The following is an 18,146-nucleotide window of genomic DNA, read 5'->3' as shown; positions in this document are numbered from 1 at the left end:
ATCTCCAGCACTAACCAATAGAGGACAGTTCTAAAAATTCTGTATTAAAGAAGTTTATGGGCAGCAACCTAGTAGGAAGTTTTTAGAAGAGTAATCTTTCAACTGTACTTTCAAGATACATTAAAGTTAAAAACACAATGTCTGATAGGGCTAATGAATATGGGGGCAGAGTCTTTATTTCCACTACTGGTTCGTTTATAATATCCTAGAATTTATCATATTTATATGATATATACAGCATGTATTAAAAAGGAGTGCCATTCGTTATCATAACACACATACTCTGTACTCTGAAATGGAATTTAAGCCTTACATATTCTTATTTTCATGATTCAATACACACCTAGCCTACCACAGAAAATATATACTAAAAAATCCTCCCTGTATGATGTGCAGAGTTTGAGTCAAATCAGGGGTTCAAATTTCAAATCTCAACTTAAGCCTCTTTCTTATTCTGTAAAATGGGGGAAATAACCTGGAATTGTTTTAAAGAATGAGATAATAAAAGTGAAATTATCTGTCAAAATATTTGACACATAGATGTCCAACAGATTTCTTTTGGATAAATCATTATTTTTTGTGTGGTTTTATAAATGGCCTCAGGAACACTATCCGTTAACTTAGAATTACTCCATTAAAGTATACAAATGCTTCCAATTCATGAAGATTTCAAGGTCTTTGTGTAAAAAACATGGTAGACAGTTTTAATATCTCAATATTGGAGTAGAGGAATTAAACGGGATTGCATTTTCTTCCCACTGACTTTCCTTTTGAACAGCGAATTCTAAGAAAAACATTAAAAAACGTTTGACTTGAAAACTTTAAAGGTTGAATAGTGAGTGAGACTGTTAGCTAGCACCTTTACAGCCAGGCTACTTACCAAGCATTTGAAAGTGCCCCGTCCAAGATTCCAGAACATATTCTAGTTACTTTGACCCTTTAGACCTCATTCTGTTCCTCTACAAAGTGAAAAGGTGGCCTTCTCATGAATTCTCAAACCACGTGCATGGGAGAAATCAACAGGACTCCTTTTTACAGAGGTTCTTATGTATTATTCCAGACTTAATAAATCAGAATTCAACAAGTGGTTTCCAAAAATCTGTATTTTCAATTTCCTAGGTGACTCTCATATCACCCAGGTTTGGAACCTACCAATCTAGCCAGTTACAACAACCCCATGTTCTTCTCAACTCTTTTTTTTTCCATCTGTTAAAATGGACAGGCATTTGGAAGTGCTGCGATGTATCACTTAATCAGAGGAGCAGATTCTGAGAAATGCTTCCTTGGGCAACTTTATCACTGTGTGAACATCACAACACACATATGCAAATCTAGATGACCTTGCCTACTACAAACTTAGGCTATATGGTACAGCCTATTGCTCCTAGGCTACACACCCGTAGAGCATGTTACTGGCCCAAAGACTGTAAGCAATTGTAAAACGATGGTAAAAGTACTTGTGTATCTAAACACAGATAAGGTACAATAAAAATACAGTATTATAATATTGGACCACAGTCATATGCAATCTGTTGTTAGACGAAACATCATTATGTGGCAGATGACTATAAACTCACTGCTATGACTTAGGGTCATTAATCATCTTTGCCGTTTTTTGTTCCTTTACTACATGTGTTATATACTGACTCAACAGGTGTGCCGATTAAGAGCTCTAATAATAAGAGTAGACAATATGGTTTACAATATAACAAAATGTATTTTCATTAGATATTAATTATGAACCAATAATGCATGTCAACTAAATACTTCAAATCACATTCTGCATAAAGAATTACAGATCACATTTAATAACAAAATGTTTAGTTGTTTAATAAAATGTTTTTCGGAACTTACAATATAATTTTCAAAACCAAAGAATAAAAATATTAAATATATAACTTTACGGCACAGGACAGCATAAATTTATTTCTGCAACACAGCAGGCAAACTTGTGCTAGAAACAGAGTGGAGAAAAATCTAAATTAAATCATAAAGTCAGGAAATAATGAATATTCATAAATTTCTGGTTAACTGAGGCTCATTATTTATGGTAAGAAGCAAGGGCCTTTGAACATCAGATTTTGTTTATAAAAATAAAAACTTCCTCAGACATCAGATTTTTTTTCACCTCAGCATTTTTTCTCCCTTGGATAATTCATAATCCTGCTGTTTGTCACATTTACAAATATCTGGTAATTTCATAAACTACCAATGGCACACTTCAAATGCTGAATCTGATGAATTTTCTTCTATTTTGTTTCCCCCCAATGAATATAGGGCCTATGATAGAGAAGATACTGAAACATGCCAAGATAATAATTGGTCTTAAGAGAGACTTTACAGCAAATATTTAATGAAAGCCACAACATTTCTAGCTCTGAAGAGCCAAACACGATCCCTGCTTCCAGAGTTCACCATTCACAATACAGCAGGTCAAGCACTGATTCTGAATCAGTACGAGCTTTAATTTCATCTTTCAAGATTTGCATAGACACTGATTTCTTCTGGAAGGGCAGATACAATCTTCCCATACACACATCATTCTTTGGATTCTCATAAGGGGTATTTTGACATCTGTATGTTGACAATGCCAGTAGATACTCTTTCTCTAACTGCCTTCTACTACTTAAGACTATTTTCCCTTTCAGTTTCTCCCCAACATATGCCTTCTGCAGTTGTGTCTATCCAGTAGGTTTTTCTGTAAGACTCTGCTACACCTTTCTGTTCCCCTTCACTGTCTTCCTCTGTTGCTTTGCTGCTTCCCAGAAGCCTGGTGATCTGGGCTTCCCCATCTTTCCTTTCCTGGCTTCTTATTCACATGGGTGACTCATCTTAGCACCGCCTTAAAAGTTGGGTCTTCAGTAAAGAGATCTCATCAGCACTTCTGATCTGCATTTCCTTGAGCTGTTTTTTTGATCTTCAGATCTTCTATGTAATATACTCTCTTCCTGTTATTTAGAAATACTCCCCTCAAAACACCAATAGTTTCTTGAAGACACTTGTTTTAAAAGTTGTATCAAAAGAGATTGATAAAGGAATGTAAAACTCAGCAAATGTATTGTGAATTCCCACCATTACTAGTACTGGATTCCTCAAGTCCACCATTAAAACCTGGAATGGGACATCAATTTATACACATAAAGGTTAGTTAAAATTTTATTTTTCGTTGATATTAAACCATAGTTTATATAGCACATGAGGTTTGAATCTTAAAAAAAGTAAATGATAAAAATTTAATATAGTTAACTGTTCACTGATATGACTACTGACTTCATCATAACCTACAGATTTAATTAAAAATTAAACTGAGTCCACAAATCAGATTCTATCAATCAAATTGATATCCATGATCCAAAATTCTTTTTTCTTTTTTTTTTTGAGATGGAGTTTCGCTCTTATTACCCAGGCTGGCATGCAACGGCGTGATCTCGGCTCACCGCAACCTCAGCCTCCTGGGTTCAAGCAATTCTCCTGCCTCAGCCTCCCCAGTATCTGGGACTACAGGTTGCGCCACCATGCCCAGCTAATTTTTGTATTTTTAGTAGAGATGGGGCTTCACCATGTTGACCAGGATGGTCTTGATCTCTTGACCTAGTGATCCACTCACCTCGGCCTCCCACAGTGCTGGGATTATAGGCGTGAGCCACCGCACCCGGCCCTGATCCAAAATTCTTTTTATATTTTTAACTCAAATGAATATATAAGATTCAGTAAATTTTAATGTTCCGAATTGTTCTCTAAAAAATTATCAGAAGCTTCCAGTTAACACAGTTAGCTAATTCATTTACCCCCAACAAACTACCTGTTTGTGTTGTGAGGTAGCAATCAAAGACTGTATGATCGTCTGTGATGGTAGTACCCTTAATTCATACACATTCCCTCTTCACATGAAGAGTATGGACAACAAAAAGGGACAGATGAGTCACCTTTCAATACTCATTGACTCTTGTGTTTTCATAGTATGTTACATGCCTGATTTCAATTTTACAACAACAAAAAATACCAATATTTATTCTGAAAGGCAACTGTATGTTCCAAATAGCAGATATTAACAACTTCCAACACGATCTCTAGGAATAATCCGCAGTTCTGAACCATGTTTTAGAAAAACATTTCCTATACAAACAGACAAAACATAAAGTTAGGTTTCTAAAAATCAAGTTAGCTTAATATTCTGACAATTATTACATATAGTAAATGATTTAGTAAACAGTAAAATAGGTACAAAAGCTCAAGCATCATTAAACCCCAATTCCATGCTTTTTAAATCTTGTTCCTAGTCTCATATCTTTACAGTCCAACAAATGCTTAAAATTTAAAGTAACACCAGCCATAAAAATGCTCACAAATACTTTCAGCAAATAACAATATGAATAAATTTAATCATTAATATTTCCTTCAATACATAATAACATATCTAAGGACAGAAAAAAATGTAAATTACTACAAGCGACAGAAATTTAGGTAGCCTGACATATTTGGGGTCAGCTGCCTGCTGGGATTTTCTTCATATCCAATGATATGCACATTCAGTTTTTCAAGGTAATGTAACAAGCAATCCATTCGAGTTAGCAGTAATTAAACCCACTGTAAACTGCTGCAAGTTTCTCCAATAAGAAAAAAAGAAACCTCTGTCTAGTAAGTTTAATGGCATCCATACAATAAAGTGCCTCACGATTTTCAATAAACCTTTTTAAGGTAAAAGAGGTCTATATTAAAAACTACTGAAGTAACAAAAAGTTGCAATTTTAAAATCACTCTTCACTTTCTCTATGGCTGAATTTCAACCACAAGGCCTATGAAAACAACATAATTTTGTTACAATAAAAAATTACTTTAGAATAAATTTAAAAATAACTACTGCTCTAGAATGAGGTTACATTAAAGCATATCTAATTTTAAAACTTTATTAGCCCAAGAGATTACATTTAAAAAATATAAAACTATGTTTTAAAAAGTTTTAGACTACTTTCACCCTGCCACCTGGTTAGGACACCAATACATCACCTGTATAAACTTAATGGTTTGAAGATCTGAGTCTAGACTCAGCCTCTTGAAATGTAAATGACTATATTAAAAAAAGAATAGCACTTAATGAATGCTTCCTATAAATAGTCCAAGCTATTAAGGAGCTTACATTCACTATCTCACAACTACCTTAAGAGGTAGGTCAAAAATCCTTATTCCAATGAGAAAGCAACCTTATCTAGAGACAGTTTGTTCTGTCTCTAGACATATAACAGGGATTGTATATTAAGGGGATTGTGTATAATAAATCCCCTTAATGCTTAAGCTACTATTAGGTTTTCTGTTACTTGTAGCCCAAAACATCTATAATCAATATACATAATGAAACAACCTATTACTTAGACACACAGGTAAAGACTGGTATATAATCCCTAACAAACAGCTCCATTATATTAAAATACTGTCAAGTATAATTAGAATAACTTATATATTCAGTGTCAACTGACATCTATAACCCCACCCACTCCTCCATGAGTTTTCAAATAGATACTCACCAGCAGTCTGTGCAGGATTTATTCCTATTCCATCTAGAAAATAAGTTGTAAAATCATATACGTTATTTCTAAAGCTAAAATGGTTTAATAGTAGCAAGAAGAGAGATTTGCCAAAACAGTGCTGCTGTGTACACAGACACAAGCCAGACAATTTAAATCCAAGAACATGAGTGACAATCTTTCAGGTAAATTATCTGTTGAAACCTACTATTCTGCATTCATACACGTTGATGGGTTAGACAAAAACGTCTGTCAATGCAATGATCTTGGTAAGTTCTGTGGAATATAGGTTATTCATTCTATTTTGCCACATAGAATTAAAAATAATGTTTGTCATTTCTTCCAAAAAACTAAAAAGCACTTAGGTATGCCATGAATCATCTTCGTATTGCTCTGGGTCTATCTTAAGGCTGGGAGAGCTCACAAAGGCATTTAGTTCAACGAACGTTCCTAAGTTATGAACCTAAAACTTTCCAGAAAGTAAGCCAGCTTTTTCCTAACAGAGAAACACTTCAATGTGGCAGAATGCAGAATATTTTAGAGTGAGAAATTCTGTCTTACCTAAGTTACATCATGCACAGTAAGCCCATCTCCTGTTAGTCTATCCAAACTGCACGTGGGTAACTCATCAGCACCCATCAATACCACACTGCATACCTGAAACACAGTTAAACCCTCCCTGCAATCTTTATTCCTCATCTTATTTCACTAATGATGCAGACTAATTCCATCATCAATTATCGGTGTTCCAAGATATTAAGATTTTTAATTATATACCTAAAAGTGAGTAAAATTCTCATTATTGCAAGCGTATAAGAAACCATTTATTATCAGGAAAGGTATAGCAAAGGTATATCCCTGCTTAACTTTCTATATTCTAAAGCATTTACTAAACAACTTTACTTAATTAAAAAAAACTTGCTGCGCGGTGGCTCAAGCCTGTAATCCCAGCATTTTGGGAGGCCGAGGCGGCTGGATCACGAGGTCAAGAAATCGAGACCATCCTTGTCAACATGGTGAAACCCCGTCTCTACTAAAAATACAAAAAATTAGCTGGGCACGGTGGCGTGTGCCTGTAATCCCAGCTACTGGGGAGGCTGAGGCAGAATTGCCTGAACCCAGGAGGCGGAGGTTGCGGTGAGCCGAGATCGCACCACTGCAGTCCCGTCTGGGTAACAACAGCGATGAGTCCGTCTCAAAAAAAAAAAAAACCTTGCTAGATTTATAAGAAAAAGTCATTTTCAGTTATAATCTGGCATGAACTGGTAAGGACAAAAGATATTAAAAAGTGCTGTACTACACCACGAGCACGAGGAAATGAAAGGAGCCAATCATGAACAATAACCCTGACTTAGTGTTTACCATTAAGGATAACCTTTATGTTGATATACGTATATTTGGGGCTTTTTGTATTTAATGTTTATTAATTTGGTTCCTTTTAAACCATTTTGATAAATTTCAGGTAACACGTAATTTTAAAATGAATTCTTACCATTGGTAATAATGGCACTTGTTGCAGCAGGAACTTTAAACTAAATGCAAGAAAAAAAAAAATATATATATATATATATGTATCCATACATAAAACTACAAAAGATAATTAGCAAGAATGGGATACAAATACCATTTTTATAATTCTAAAATATGATACATATTTTAGAATAAGTGAAACCACTGAGGAAAGTACAGTTGACCCTTGAATGACATGTGCAGATTTTCTTCTGCCTCTGCTACTCCTGAGAAAGCGAGACCAACCCTGCCTCTCCCTTCTCAGTCTATTCAACGTGAGACAAAGATTAAGAACACCTTTTGGATAGTCTACTTCCACTTACTGAATAGTAAATATACTTTCTCTTATGATTTTCTTAATACTTCTTTTCTGTCACTTTATTCTAAGAATATGGGATATAATACACATAAAATATATATTAATCACCTGTTTATCAGTAAGGCCTCCAGTCAACAGTAGGCTATTTAAAGTTTTTGAGAAATCAAAAAGTTGCAGGCAGATTTTCAACTGCACAGGGGGTTAGAACACCTAACCCCCATGTTATTCAAGGGTCAACTGGACTATATAATTTCCTTTATCTGTAAAAAATAAATAAATAAACCCTGTACTATAATCAATGCTTTCTACTGTATTTCTTACAGCATTAATTGTAAAAGTTTACCTTATTTTATGTATTACAAAAATGAAAAATCACTGTCTATTTATGCCCAGATCAATGTTTACTCTTCAGGACTTACCCATCAGTTTTGTCATTTATAATTCTCTTGAATAGCAAAAAGTATATGCAAAATAGACTGATGAGATTATTCCTAAAATTTCTCCATAGAAATTGCAAGATCTGAACAGATACTCTGTTTAATGGGTGGTGCCTACAGAAGATTTTCAGGTAACAACCAAAGCTTCTATTCCTTACATTCTCCTTAAATGATCTGCTGATTTAAAGCTCAAGGGATTGCAATAGTCCAATTATGTCATTAGGAAATCATAATTAACTGTAGATGATGTTACCTAGACAATTGTGTGAATGCCATTTGGCCAACAATGATAGCAAGCGTCCCCTGATCTATTTCAGAGATGTTTAAAACGTGTGTTTTTTAAATCAATGAAATGTGGTATGGAATTTGCTGGTAGCTAAAAGGTAGATTCCATCTCTTAAAGAGACCAGTAATTGCCAAAGTGTGTTTATGTCTTCAGAGTTTATTCTCTGGTCCAACAAATACTTATTAAGTATGTTTGTGCTATGGATCAACTTTATAGATATTATAGTTGAGTTTTGTGGTCGAGTTTGGAAAACACATTAAACTAGTGGTCTTCTCAAAATCCTTTCATATACTGCTAACAGAAATGAAGTGTTTCTCATACTTTCTGACCAGTAATCCCTGTTCTTCGTGACCTTTTTTTGTGGTGGTACTATTTTGTGTGTGGTTCTACTTGTCTGGGAAATTCTACTTTAGGCATTTATAATCATCACATATACACAGTTGAGAAAAACTAAAAGCTTATTCTAAATTATAAATTGAAGAATCAACTTTTAAAATAAAGCCTTAAACATGCCTGAGAACAATTATTTGTTATAGTATTATGTACATATTAATAATAAACAGATTTTTAGCACTTTGGGAGGCCGAGGCAGGCAGATTACAAGGTCAAGAGATCAAGACCATCCTGGCCAACATGTTGAAACCCTGTCTCTACTAAAAATACAAAATCAGCTGGGCAGGATGGCGTGCACCTGTAATCCCAGCTACTTGGTAGCCTGAGGCAGGAGAATTGCTCGAACCTGGGAGGCAGAGGTTGCAGAGAGCTGAGATTGTGCCACTGCACTCCAGCCTGGCAACAGAGCAAGACTCCATCTCCAAAAAAACAAAAAACAAAAATTAATAATAAACATATTTTAATCTCAATGTGGTATACTCTTATAATTGTGTCCTTTTAAAGATTTAATTTTTTTTTAAGATTTCAAATGTACTTAAGTAAACTTAAAAGTGCATCACAAATATTTTGCACAGGTCATAATCTCAATAAGAATTTGATCAAACACTCAAAATAATTATAGTGCTCTCAGATTTCCAAAGCTAGAGTCCTAGAAAGATTTTAGTTACCCTAGTGATTGAGTCTTACTTTTACATCATACCCACTTTAAGATACACTATGTATTTTCTTAGTGGCAACTTCTAACTTTTAAAACCAAACGCAATTGCTGACAGTATTTCCCTTAGGCAGAATGTGGACGAAATGGCTAAACTAAAATATGAAGAGGCATCACTAGTGATGTAAAATGTAGTATCTACTCCTTTTTTGTCCTACAATACTCACAGGTTTTCTACTGAATGCAAAGTATTCTCTTATGCTCTCCGGTTTTCATTTATTTTCCTCCTCAGATCCACCATAATTCTTATCATTTAGGCTGTTAAGGGCTCTTTGAAGGTTTCAACAACTCATTACTTACCCCAATCGTGTGCTGGGAAATTTTCTTACTGCTTACTAAGAGAATTTTAACAGATATTTAAATCCAGACTCTTGCTTTCTTGAGTCAACTTTTGTTCGCACTGAATGATTCTACAATGTCATCTCGTGAAAGCCCCTCTCACAACCTGTAAGTCATATCCTTGCTAAATATGTAACACCTATGATATAATAGCGATCCACTTACACCTAATGAATAGTAAATATACTTTCACTTAGGATTTTCTTAACATTTTCTTTTCTGTAGCTTACTTTTCTGTAGCTTTATTTATAAGCTACATGAATCAATATACATGGTTGTGTGGTGTTTCTTAGTTTATTCACTACTGTATGTTAAGTAGAAACTTTTATTAGAAAACCAGGATCACAAAAATGTGTGTCCTTTGCATTATAAAGGACACACAATAAAGTATCTACAAAATATAACAAATAATAATGAAAGCTTGGATAGATCTACTTCTTAAATCTGGAATTTGTAGATTCTGTTATGCTCCAGACTAGGAATATTTCTTGTAAGTAATCTGTGCAGCAAAAAATAATGACAATGCTATATTCAGATTTGTGTTCCATCACATTTTTCTTACTCCTTTGGCATAAGGAATATATCAACAATGACACAGAAGAAATGCTACTAGTTGGCAGTTTAATTCCGAATGAATGACAAATGATGTTAGTGATTCCTGACAATACAAGGACCTCTGAGCGCTGATGAATTGGCTGACTTCCCATAAATCGCTTCAGTACAGGGCAGGATTCTGTATTAAGCTATTTCCTTATTACTGTAGTTATGAAAATTATTTTTCTGTGATATGAACTTTTCTAAATATTCTGAACCAAAACATTTTGATTTGAGTTACAATGTACTGGTTTAGCACTTTTAGCTTTACCAAATTTCAATAAATAATGTTTTATTCTCAAAATCACTTGATCAGAGAGGAGGACAGGCATTAACTATTTTCAATTTACAGACTGAAAAAGAGGGATTTGCATCATGTCATACAACTCACTAATGACACACCAAAGCAGGAACCCTAAGTCTCCCCAGTCACACTTGGGTGCCATTTCTACCAGATCAAGCTACTTTTCCAAGTGTTATATCTAAAAAGTTGCATTATAGATGCTTCTAATAATTTTGAATGAAAAAAATTTCTTATATAACAGAAAACAAGCATGTTTTAAAAAACTAGACACTTTTCAAAACAAATTTTACTGACATTCCACATATTCATATAGAAAATCTGAAAACTAAGATAAAGACTTTACAAAATTGTATTTCTGGAATCAAAACTAGTAAAATATAAATACATAGAATATAATGTGATATGATGTTGCATTTTAAACATTTACAAATCAGTACCTTTTTAATTTTCATAAAAATTCTCCCTATAATTTTCAATGGTTTAATTAATCAGATATGTCGATTTGTGTCACTCATGCTTCTTATATCTGAAAGTAAGTCTTAACTACCATCCTACTTGCAACTTTTGATCACATTAACCTAGTAAGGAAACACATGGAAATGATGAGTCAACACGCAGGCAAATCTTAAAGACGTTTGAAGTATATTGGCAAACTGCATTCCATGAAGGTTCACCCAACTTCTGTACTTACTTCTTCTGCTGCAAACTTTAAGACTGCTGTGAAAGGTGTACTTTCAGGAACGCTGAGTCTGCAAGAAGAATTTTAAAACAGTTTCTTTTAAAGTCAACATTTTCTAAAAAAGCCCTTTTGTTCCTTATTTCTGTGACTGTAGCCAGTCTGGACAAAGCTGTCTTTTCAGTTTCAAAGTTAGTGATTTTGATTGCATACTACGTTATTTAAGTCAAAATAATAATTTTAAAAACCCAAATGGCAAATAGCCTTAGAGCTAGGATGATGCCCGAGCTCCACTTGAGAATTAACCTCTACAGGTGTAGACTTACATATTTTCTAACACTTTGATACACCTAAGTCTAGCATATGGACTGCTGTTTGTTTCTAAAGATGGATTTCAAAAAGGGGAAGCTCTCCTTGGTCTTCAGTCCACTTTACCTCCCATCTAAGTACCTATGCACTTGAGGCAGTAATGTTATTTTCATTAAATAAGTAGAAGGCTACTTGGGAAGCATCCTTGGATCATAAAGCTTTTGATGAGCCTTCTGTGTACTCTTAATAATCATGTCCCAAATTTGCAGACCAAATTGATAAAAATACATGAAGTTTATTATGGCAAAATGCCAATACTAAATTGATTTTCCCACCATCATTTAAAATGGGCTAAGTAAAATCAAGTAGCTTTTGAAGAGGGATGTGTGACTTTGTTAACTGACTCATATAATGGCGAGTATTTTAAAGATCACCAATACATAGATTTTTTTTTTCTTAATTACTTAGTCCCAGGGTCAATCTGTATTAATTTTCCAATTAGAAAAAAAAAAAACCCAGAAATTTACTTTATACCTCAAGAAAATACTTAAAGACACTTAAGAGGTTTTTGATTTTTTAAAAACTATGATTCCTGAGGTAAAATAAATTACAATGAGTAAAAACAGAAAACAATCTTTCAAAGCAGAGGAGACTGACAAGCTAGTATTTCTCACTGAAACGTCTCTGTCTGTCATCATAGCATACTGTATTATTCTTGAGTGTCTTAATACTGGCTACCACTATTCTCAAGTGTATGCCCAGGCTCCTCACTCAGTCCACAGATGTCTGAACGTAAGAATCATTATAACAGGAACAGCATATGGTAGCAGTTTTCAGTAATAGAAATGTGAATAGACTTCTTGGCTGCCCTCATTCCACAATTCCAAAATACTGTTAAAGGATGAAAATGGGTGATCATTTCTACCCTTTCTTTACTAATGCTTTTGAGAGGTGCAGAAAATAAAAACACAATCCTAAAGGATAGCCCTTTGTTTAAAAACTAATAGACTGGCAATGTGACAGTTTACAAAGCAGACAACGTGACAGTTTACAAAGCAGACAACGTGACAGTTTACAAACTTTGTAAATTAACTTACAAAGTTCACAAAGTATTTCTGCAGTATATATGTAGCTTAAAATCTGAGACTCATTTTCCTAGAAGTCTGCGTCAATCAGAGAACTTCTAAACCCTCGGAATTCAATTCACTTTTAAATTGCAGACTTGGAAATGTCCTTACAATATAACTAGATGTCATATTGATGCTCATTAAAATAAGTTTCTATCTGTATATTAAGTTGGTGAGTATCCACAGACAAGCCAGTGAAATAAATCAAAATTGAAAACATCTTTTAATGCAAGTTCTAATTGACAGAAAATTAGAGAAAATGAGAGTGACAATGACTACACAGATCTTCCCTAAAGTTCTATTTTCTATGCCAGTCAATGACAGACTGGATTAAGTAAATGTGGCACACAGATGCCAGGGAATACTATTCAGCCATAAAAAAGAATGAGTTCATATACTTTGCAGGGACATGAATGAAGGTAGAAAACCATCATTCTCAGCAAACTAACACAAGAACAGAAAACCAAACACTGCATGTTCTCATTCATAAGCAGGAGTTGAACAATGAAAACACATGGCAACAGGGAGAGGAACATCACACATTGGGGCCTGTCCATGGGTGGGTGCCTAGGGGAGGGATAGCATTAGGAGAAATACCTAATGTACATGATGGGTTGATGGGTGCAGCAAACCACCATGGCACGTGTATACCTATGTAACAAACCTGCACATTCTGTACAAGTGCCCCAGAACTTACAGTATTGAAAAAACAAAAGGTAGTTTCTGGCTGGGCCTGGTGGCTCACACCTGTAATCCCAGAACTTTGGGAGGCTGAGGCAGGAGGATCACTTGAGCCCATGAGTTCAAGACAGGCCTGGGCAACACAGGGATATCCCATCTCTGTAAAAAACAAACCAGGCCAGGCGCAGTGGCTCAAGCCTGTAATCCCAGCACTTTGGGAGGCCAAGGCGGGTGGATCACGAGGTTGAGAGATTGAGACCATCCTGGTCAACATGGTGAAATACCGTCTCTACTAAAAATACAAAAAAAAAAAAAAAATTAGTTGGGCATAGAGGTGCGTGCCTGTAATCCCAGCTCCTCAGGAGGCTGAGGCAGGAGAATTGCCTGAACCCAGGAGGCAGAGGTTGTGGTGAGCCGAGATCGCGCCATTGCACTCCAGCCTGGGTAACAAGAGCGAAACTCTGTCTCAAAACAAAGCAAACCAAAAAAATTAGCCAGGTCTAGTGGTGCACAACTGTGGTCCCAGCTATTCAGGAGTCTCAGGTAGGAAAATAAATGAATAAATATAGTTGTATTTACCAGTCCTTTCATAAAATCAGTACTTAAATTACGCTAGTGTTTTGAATAAATTTACATTAATGATAATTTTTAAATTACTGGCATCATTTGTTCTTTTAATATCTCGTATAAACAAAATAGTAACATAAATTGACAAGAAATTATCTTAAAGACTAAGTCCACAGGTAGCTAAAGAAGGGTGAGATTAACTCTGTGGACAATTACAAAAATCTTCATAGAGGTGAGATTTTTATTACAAAATATGTTGTAGTCATGAGACTGCATTCTAAGCACAGAAAAGAACAAGTGTAAAGGAAGGAAAGATTAAAAGAGCTAGCTTGTCAATTTGAGAATGGGGAGGCTGAAGGTTTATGTATGTGATTGTGTTACTAAGGACTGCAAGAGAAGAAAATGTGCCAAATAAGACAGGAAAGATTTGAAATAGACTGAAAAAGCAAAAGCTGTGTTTTTAATTCATCCCATGTATTGAAGAATGTTTAACTTAAATCAAAATTCTGCAACCTAGTGCCAATACCAATAGTGCTTCTATTAACAAACAAAAATCAAAACCAAAAGGAAAAACTGGCTTTTCTACAATTCAACTATTAGGTGATGCTTAACTTGGGGGAAGTTTCTCTATCCAAGTATGTTTACCTGCTTGACAGGCAAAAAGTGCTATTAAAAAGCTAAAACATGTTTTCCCACAAATCTCAGAGTTGCTTCTGTTAGTACCCAAGTACTAGTTACCATTTACTTTGAAAAGAAAATATAGCACAGGTACCCTTGTAAACACATTTACATGTTATGTGTATTTTACGCACACACACATCCTTATATACATACACAACTACACACACTCATTCATACATACTCAACAGTTGTACCTACTAAATTCAGTCACCACATATTAACTGAATTAATGTTCCAGGCTCTTAATGATACTGTCCTGCTCCATCCTCTTCTTTCCTTCTCACAGTCTCTTTCTAGAGTACATTTGCATACTGATGAGAGTAATTCAATATAGAGGGAGAAACCAATAATGAGGAGAGAAGGGGCCACTGGACTCCATCTACTTTAATCTTGACAAGACTGAAATAGATGGGAAAAGAGCTCAAGCAGTTTTTCATAGGAGTGAAGTCATTGTTTCCATTCTAACAGGATGGGAGACTGAAATTAATGGATTTATTGACGTGGTAGTAGGTTTATATTGGTGGAAAGATGACAGAATTTCCCTCTGATGGCTTGAGACAAGGGAGAGAGAAGCTTGGAGAGTTTGAAATTTTTAAACAATCCTTTCTGAGAATAAGGAGGAAAATGAGCAAACTTGAAGAATGTAGAAAAGTGCTAGTTACTATTGATTATAGTCATGAATTTAATGTAAAACCCAACAGTCTGTTATTTTCTCCAGGGACATTCAGCTATGTACAGAGAACACAAATAGCAAACAGAGTTGGTGTTTCACTAACCAAAATATGCTGGGAGGAGAGACAGGGCCACCAGAGTTGAGGATGCTTGCATGAGAATAATTTAACGGTAGACCAATGGACTTTTTTTTTTTTGGAGACAGAGTTTTGCTCTTGTTACTCAGGCTGGAGTGCAATGGCGTGATCTCGGCTCACGGCAACCTCCACCTCCTGGGTTCAGGCAATTCTCCTGCCTCAGCCTCCCGAGTAGCTGGGATTACAGGCACACGCCACCATGCCCAGCTAATTTTTTGTATTTTTAGTAGAGACGGGGTTTCACCATGTTGACCAGGATGGTCTCGATCTCTTGACCTCATGATCCACCTGCATTGGCCTTCCAAAGTGCTGGGATTACAGGCGTGAGCCACTGCACCTGGCCGACCAATGGACTCTTAAGGAGCAAGGTAAAAAAAACGAGTGGGAATAGCTATAGATTAAAAATCACTGTGATTAACGGACTAAATGAAACGCTGTAGAAGAGAAATTACAATAAATCGGGTAGGAGAGACTGTAGTTATCCATAACAGTGCCTGTAAACGACATTTGAGAGAAGGAGCAATTATTGGAATCTTAAGGTTCTAGGCTGCAACCATGAACACCTGAGATAAAGTGTAAAAAGGATATTTTGGAGATGAAATGATCAAGGGAGCAGAAGGCTGAGAGGTAGGAATCATGGGTTGGTGAATCACTGAAAATTTATCAGTTCGGCTAGGTAGGACACAGTACTAAGCATATTAATTATGTAAAAAATCCTACTGTAATTATGTCCTTTGCTACATTTCATGCTACTTCCAACTGCAATAACCTCAAGAGTGTGTACTTAAAATATGTCATTCAACTGCGAAATGCCGGCTCCGTGACGCAACGAATAGCGCATTGGACTTCTAGCCGAGCCTGGTGTGGTCATTCAACCGCGAAGGATAAGTAAAGGCCCCACATGGATAAACTATCCTATATTTATGCATTTTCCCATTCCTACTAAATACTCTATTAAATCTCAACACAGGAGTGGTGTGATCTGAGTCTCGTTACTTTGTGATGTCCGAATACTGAGTTATTCACACACAGAAAACTCACAAGCCGCAGAATAACAAACGTTCAGGTAATTTCAAAGTTTGACTATCAGGATGGAATGTTTTCCCTAACTTCCTGAAACAGCTGGTTAAAGCGGTGAAACGTTTTTCTAATCTCCAGGAGATGGGGTCTGCTTAAGAATTCCAGCAAATTACCAGAACCTGGTCCACCTGTCCTCCCGCTCCACCTGACCACCAAAGGAATTCCGAGGGGAGGTCACTAATCAGAAACACACCCACACCCTCGTGCCGGGGCCAAGCTGCCAAACTGGCACTTAGCGAGCAAGTACCGACCTCTCCTCACAGGCTCCAGTGGGAGAGGCTCCAGGAAGGGCGCGAGCCAGGAAGGTAGAGAAAATGAAGAGATGAAGACTGCATGGGGTAGTTGTTGAAAAGGCTTGGATCACCCCCAGCCCAGCCCCGTCCGGTTCGGCCCCAAAAGGCCCATACCGGCCGAGCTACTCACACTTTGTACGGCAGCCGCGGATCCGACGTCAGCGTTATCTTAAAAGAAACCTTCGACCTGAGGAAAAGAGCGGAAGAGAGTCAGGGCTGGACAGCAGGACCAGGGATTAAGGCGTTCGGTAAGCAAACACTTACATGGTGGTGTCGGGATGAATCTAGAACACAAACCAACCCAGTGGGATGGCACGACTTCCTCCACTGTGCCAGGAACCGCCGGGCGCCACTCATATCCACGTCTCCCTAGGCAATCTGGGGACCTCCGAAGTTGTTGCTATCCAACGCACTGCCTGAATATCGGCCCCAAAATTTCATGCTACATCGCGCTATTAAATCACAAATATCTTAGGCTTTTGCGTATAAATAGCTGAGATAAAAGTATGGATTATGTGGATAAAATATATTTTTAACTTTGTTAATTTGCTGCCATATTTTTAGTCAGGCAGAATAGTCGTGGGCATAGGGAGTAGGACCCTAGGTTCCAGCTGGCAGGTTGGGGCGGAAGTAAGGGTATAGGGTAGGCAGATGAAGAGCGTGATGGACTTGGGACGAGGCTGGGGGCGGGGTTGGGGGCGGAGATGGGGCGGGGCTTGGCCGGACGCCCTCCAAAGTTGCTAAGGCTACCTGAGCGCAGGAAAGCTTAATTGGTGTTCCAGAAGCAGTAATTGTAACACTGCTTTATCTAGTTTTCTTCTGTCTTTCCAGCAAACCAATCCTGTTGTATCCCTTACATTTCTCATAGCTTCTCCTTCACGCTTTACTCTCTGATACTGATTTATAACTAGTTGATTTCAATAAGTAAGGGAGCTATCAACAGCGAATTCTCTATGCCAAGACTTCCACTGGGGTTGCTGAGGAAAAAACGAGGTTTTTGCATTTCAGGAACGTGGCGTATAGTTGGGAAGACTCATATATGAACAGATTTCAATAATTTGTTATGTGGTCTAATATAATTAAACCAGTGCGCTAAGTTGCTAATCATTAACCACATTTATTCAGTTTAACCAACTTTGAACCCTTTCTATGTGCCAGGCACTAAGCTAAACTCTGGGAAATCGAAGATGAGTAAGGCAGATAGGTGTCGACTCTCTATGATCTAACAGAAGTTCCTGTATAGTGATGACGGAAGAAAATTGTCCTCTAAACTTTATTACAAATCTAAACCTCTGTGTTTGAAAAATACGCATGTCTCTCGCAATGACTGAAATGCCCTTTTAAAATATTGGCATTAATAGATAAAGCAGGAAGCAGGCAGGCATTAAAATAATGGGGCAGTCTAGTTGATCTTTGGAATATATGTCAGATTCTTAAGGGGAGAAATTTAAGAGAGGAACTAGGAAGGAACTGTAGCGGGGATAATGGAGACCAAATTCATCTTT

The 18,146-nt window shown here is 36.6% G+C and overlaps 1 protein-coding gene and 1 long non-coding RNA gene across 3 annotated transcripts in view; one reads left to right on the top strand and one right to left on the bottom strand.

Annotated features, from left to right (window-relative positions):
* Positions 1-1,697: 1,697 nt before the first annotated feature.
* UFM1 (ubiquitin fold modifier 1) lies at positions 1,698-17,021 on the bottom strand. The gene is made up of 6 exons (XM_002748987.7): positions 16,906-17,021; positions 16,772-16,828; positions 11,110-11,167; positions 7,015-7,054; positions 5,523-5,555; positions 1,698-4,116 (listed from the first exon to the last, which is right to left on the bottom strand). Coding segments are annotated over exons 1-6 (258 nt in total). The 5' UTR covers positions 16,908-17,021; the 3' UTR covers positions 1,698-4,048.
* Positions 16,552-18,146, top strand: part of LOC144582780 (uncharacterized) — a 387,894-nt gene continuing 386,299 nt past the window's right edge. For both annotated transcript variants that reach the window (XR_013536220.1, XR_013536219.1), the window contains exon 1: positions 16,552-16,889. This is a non-coding gene — a long non-coding RNA (uncharacterized LOC144582780). The remainder of the gene's footprint in view (positions 16,890-18,146) is intronic.

This window comes from Callithrix jacchus, chromosome 5, assembly GCF_049354715.1.
Source record: "Callithrix jacchus isolate 240 chromosome 5, calJac240_pri, whole genome shotgun sequence".
NCBI lineage: Eukaryota > Metazoa > Chordata > Mammalia > Primates > Cebidae > Callithrix > Callithrix jacchus.
This window is presented reverse-complemented; position numbering and strand designations above follow the sequence as displayed.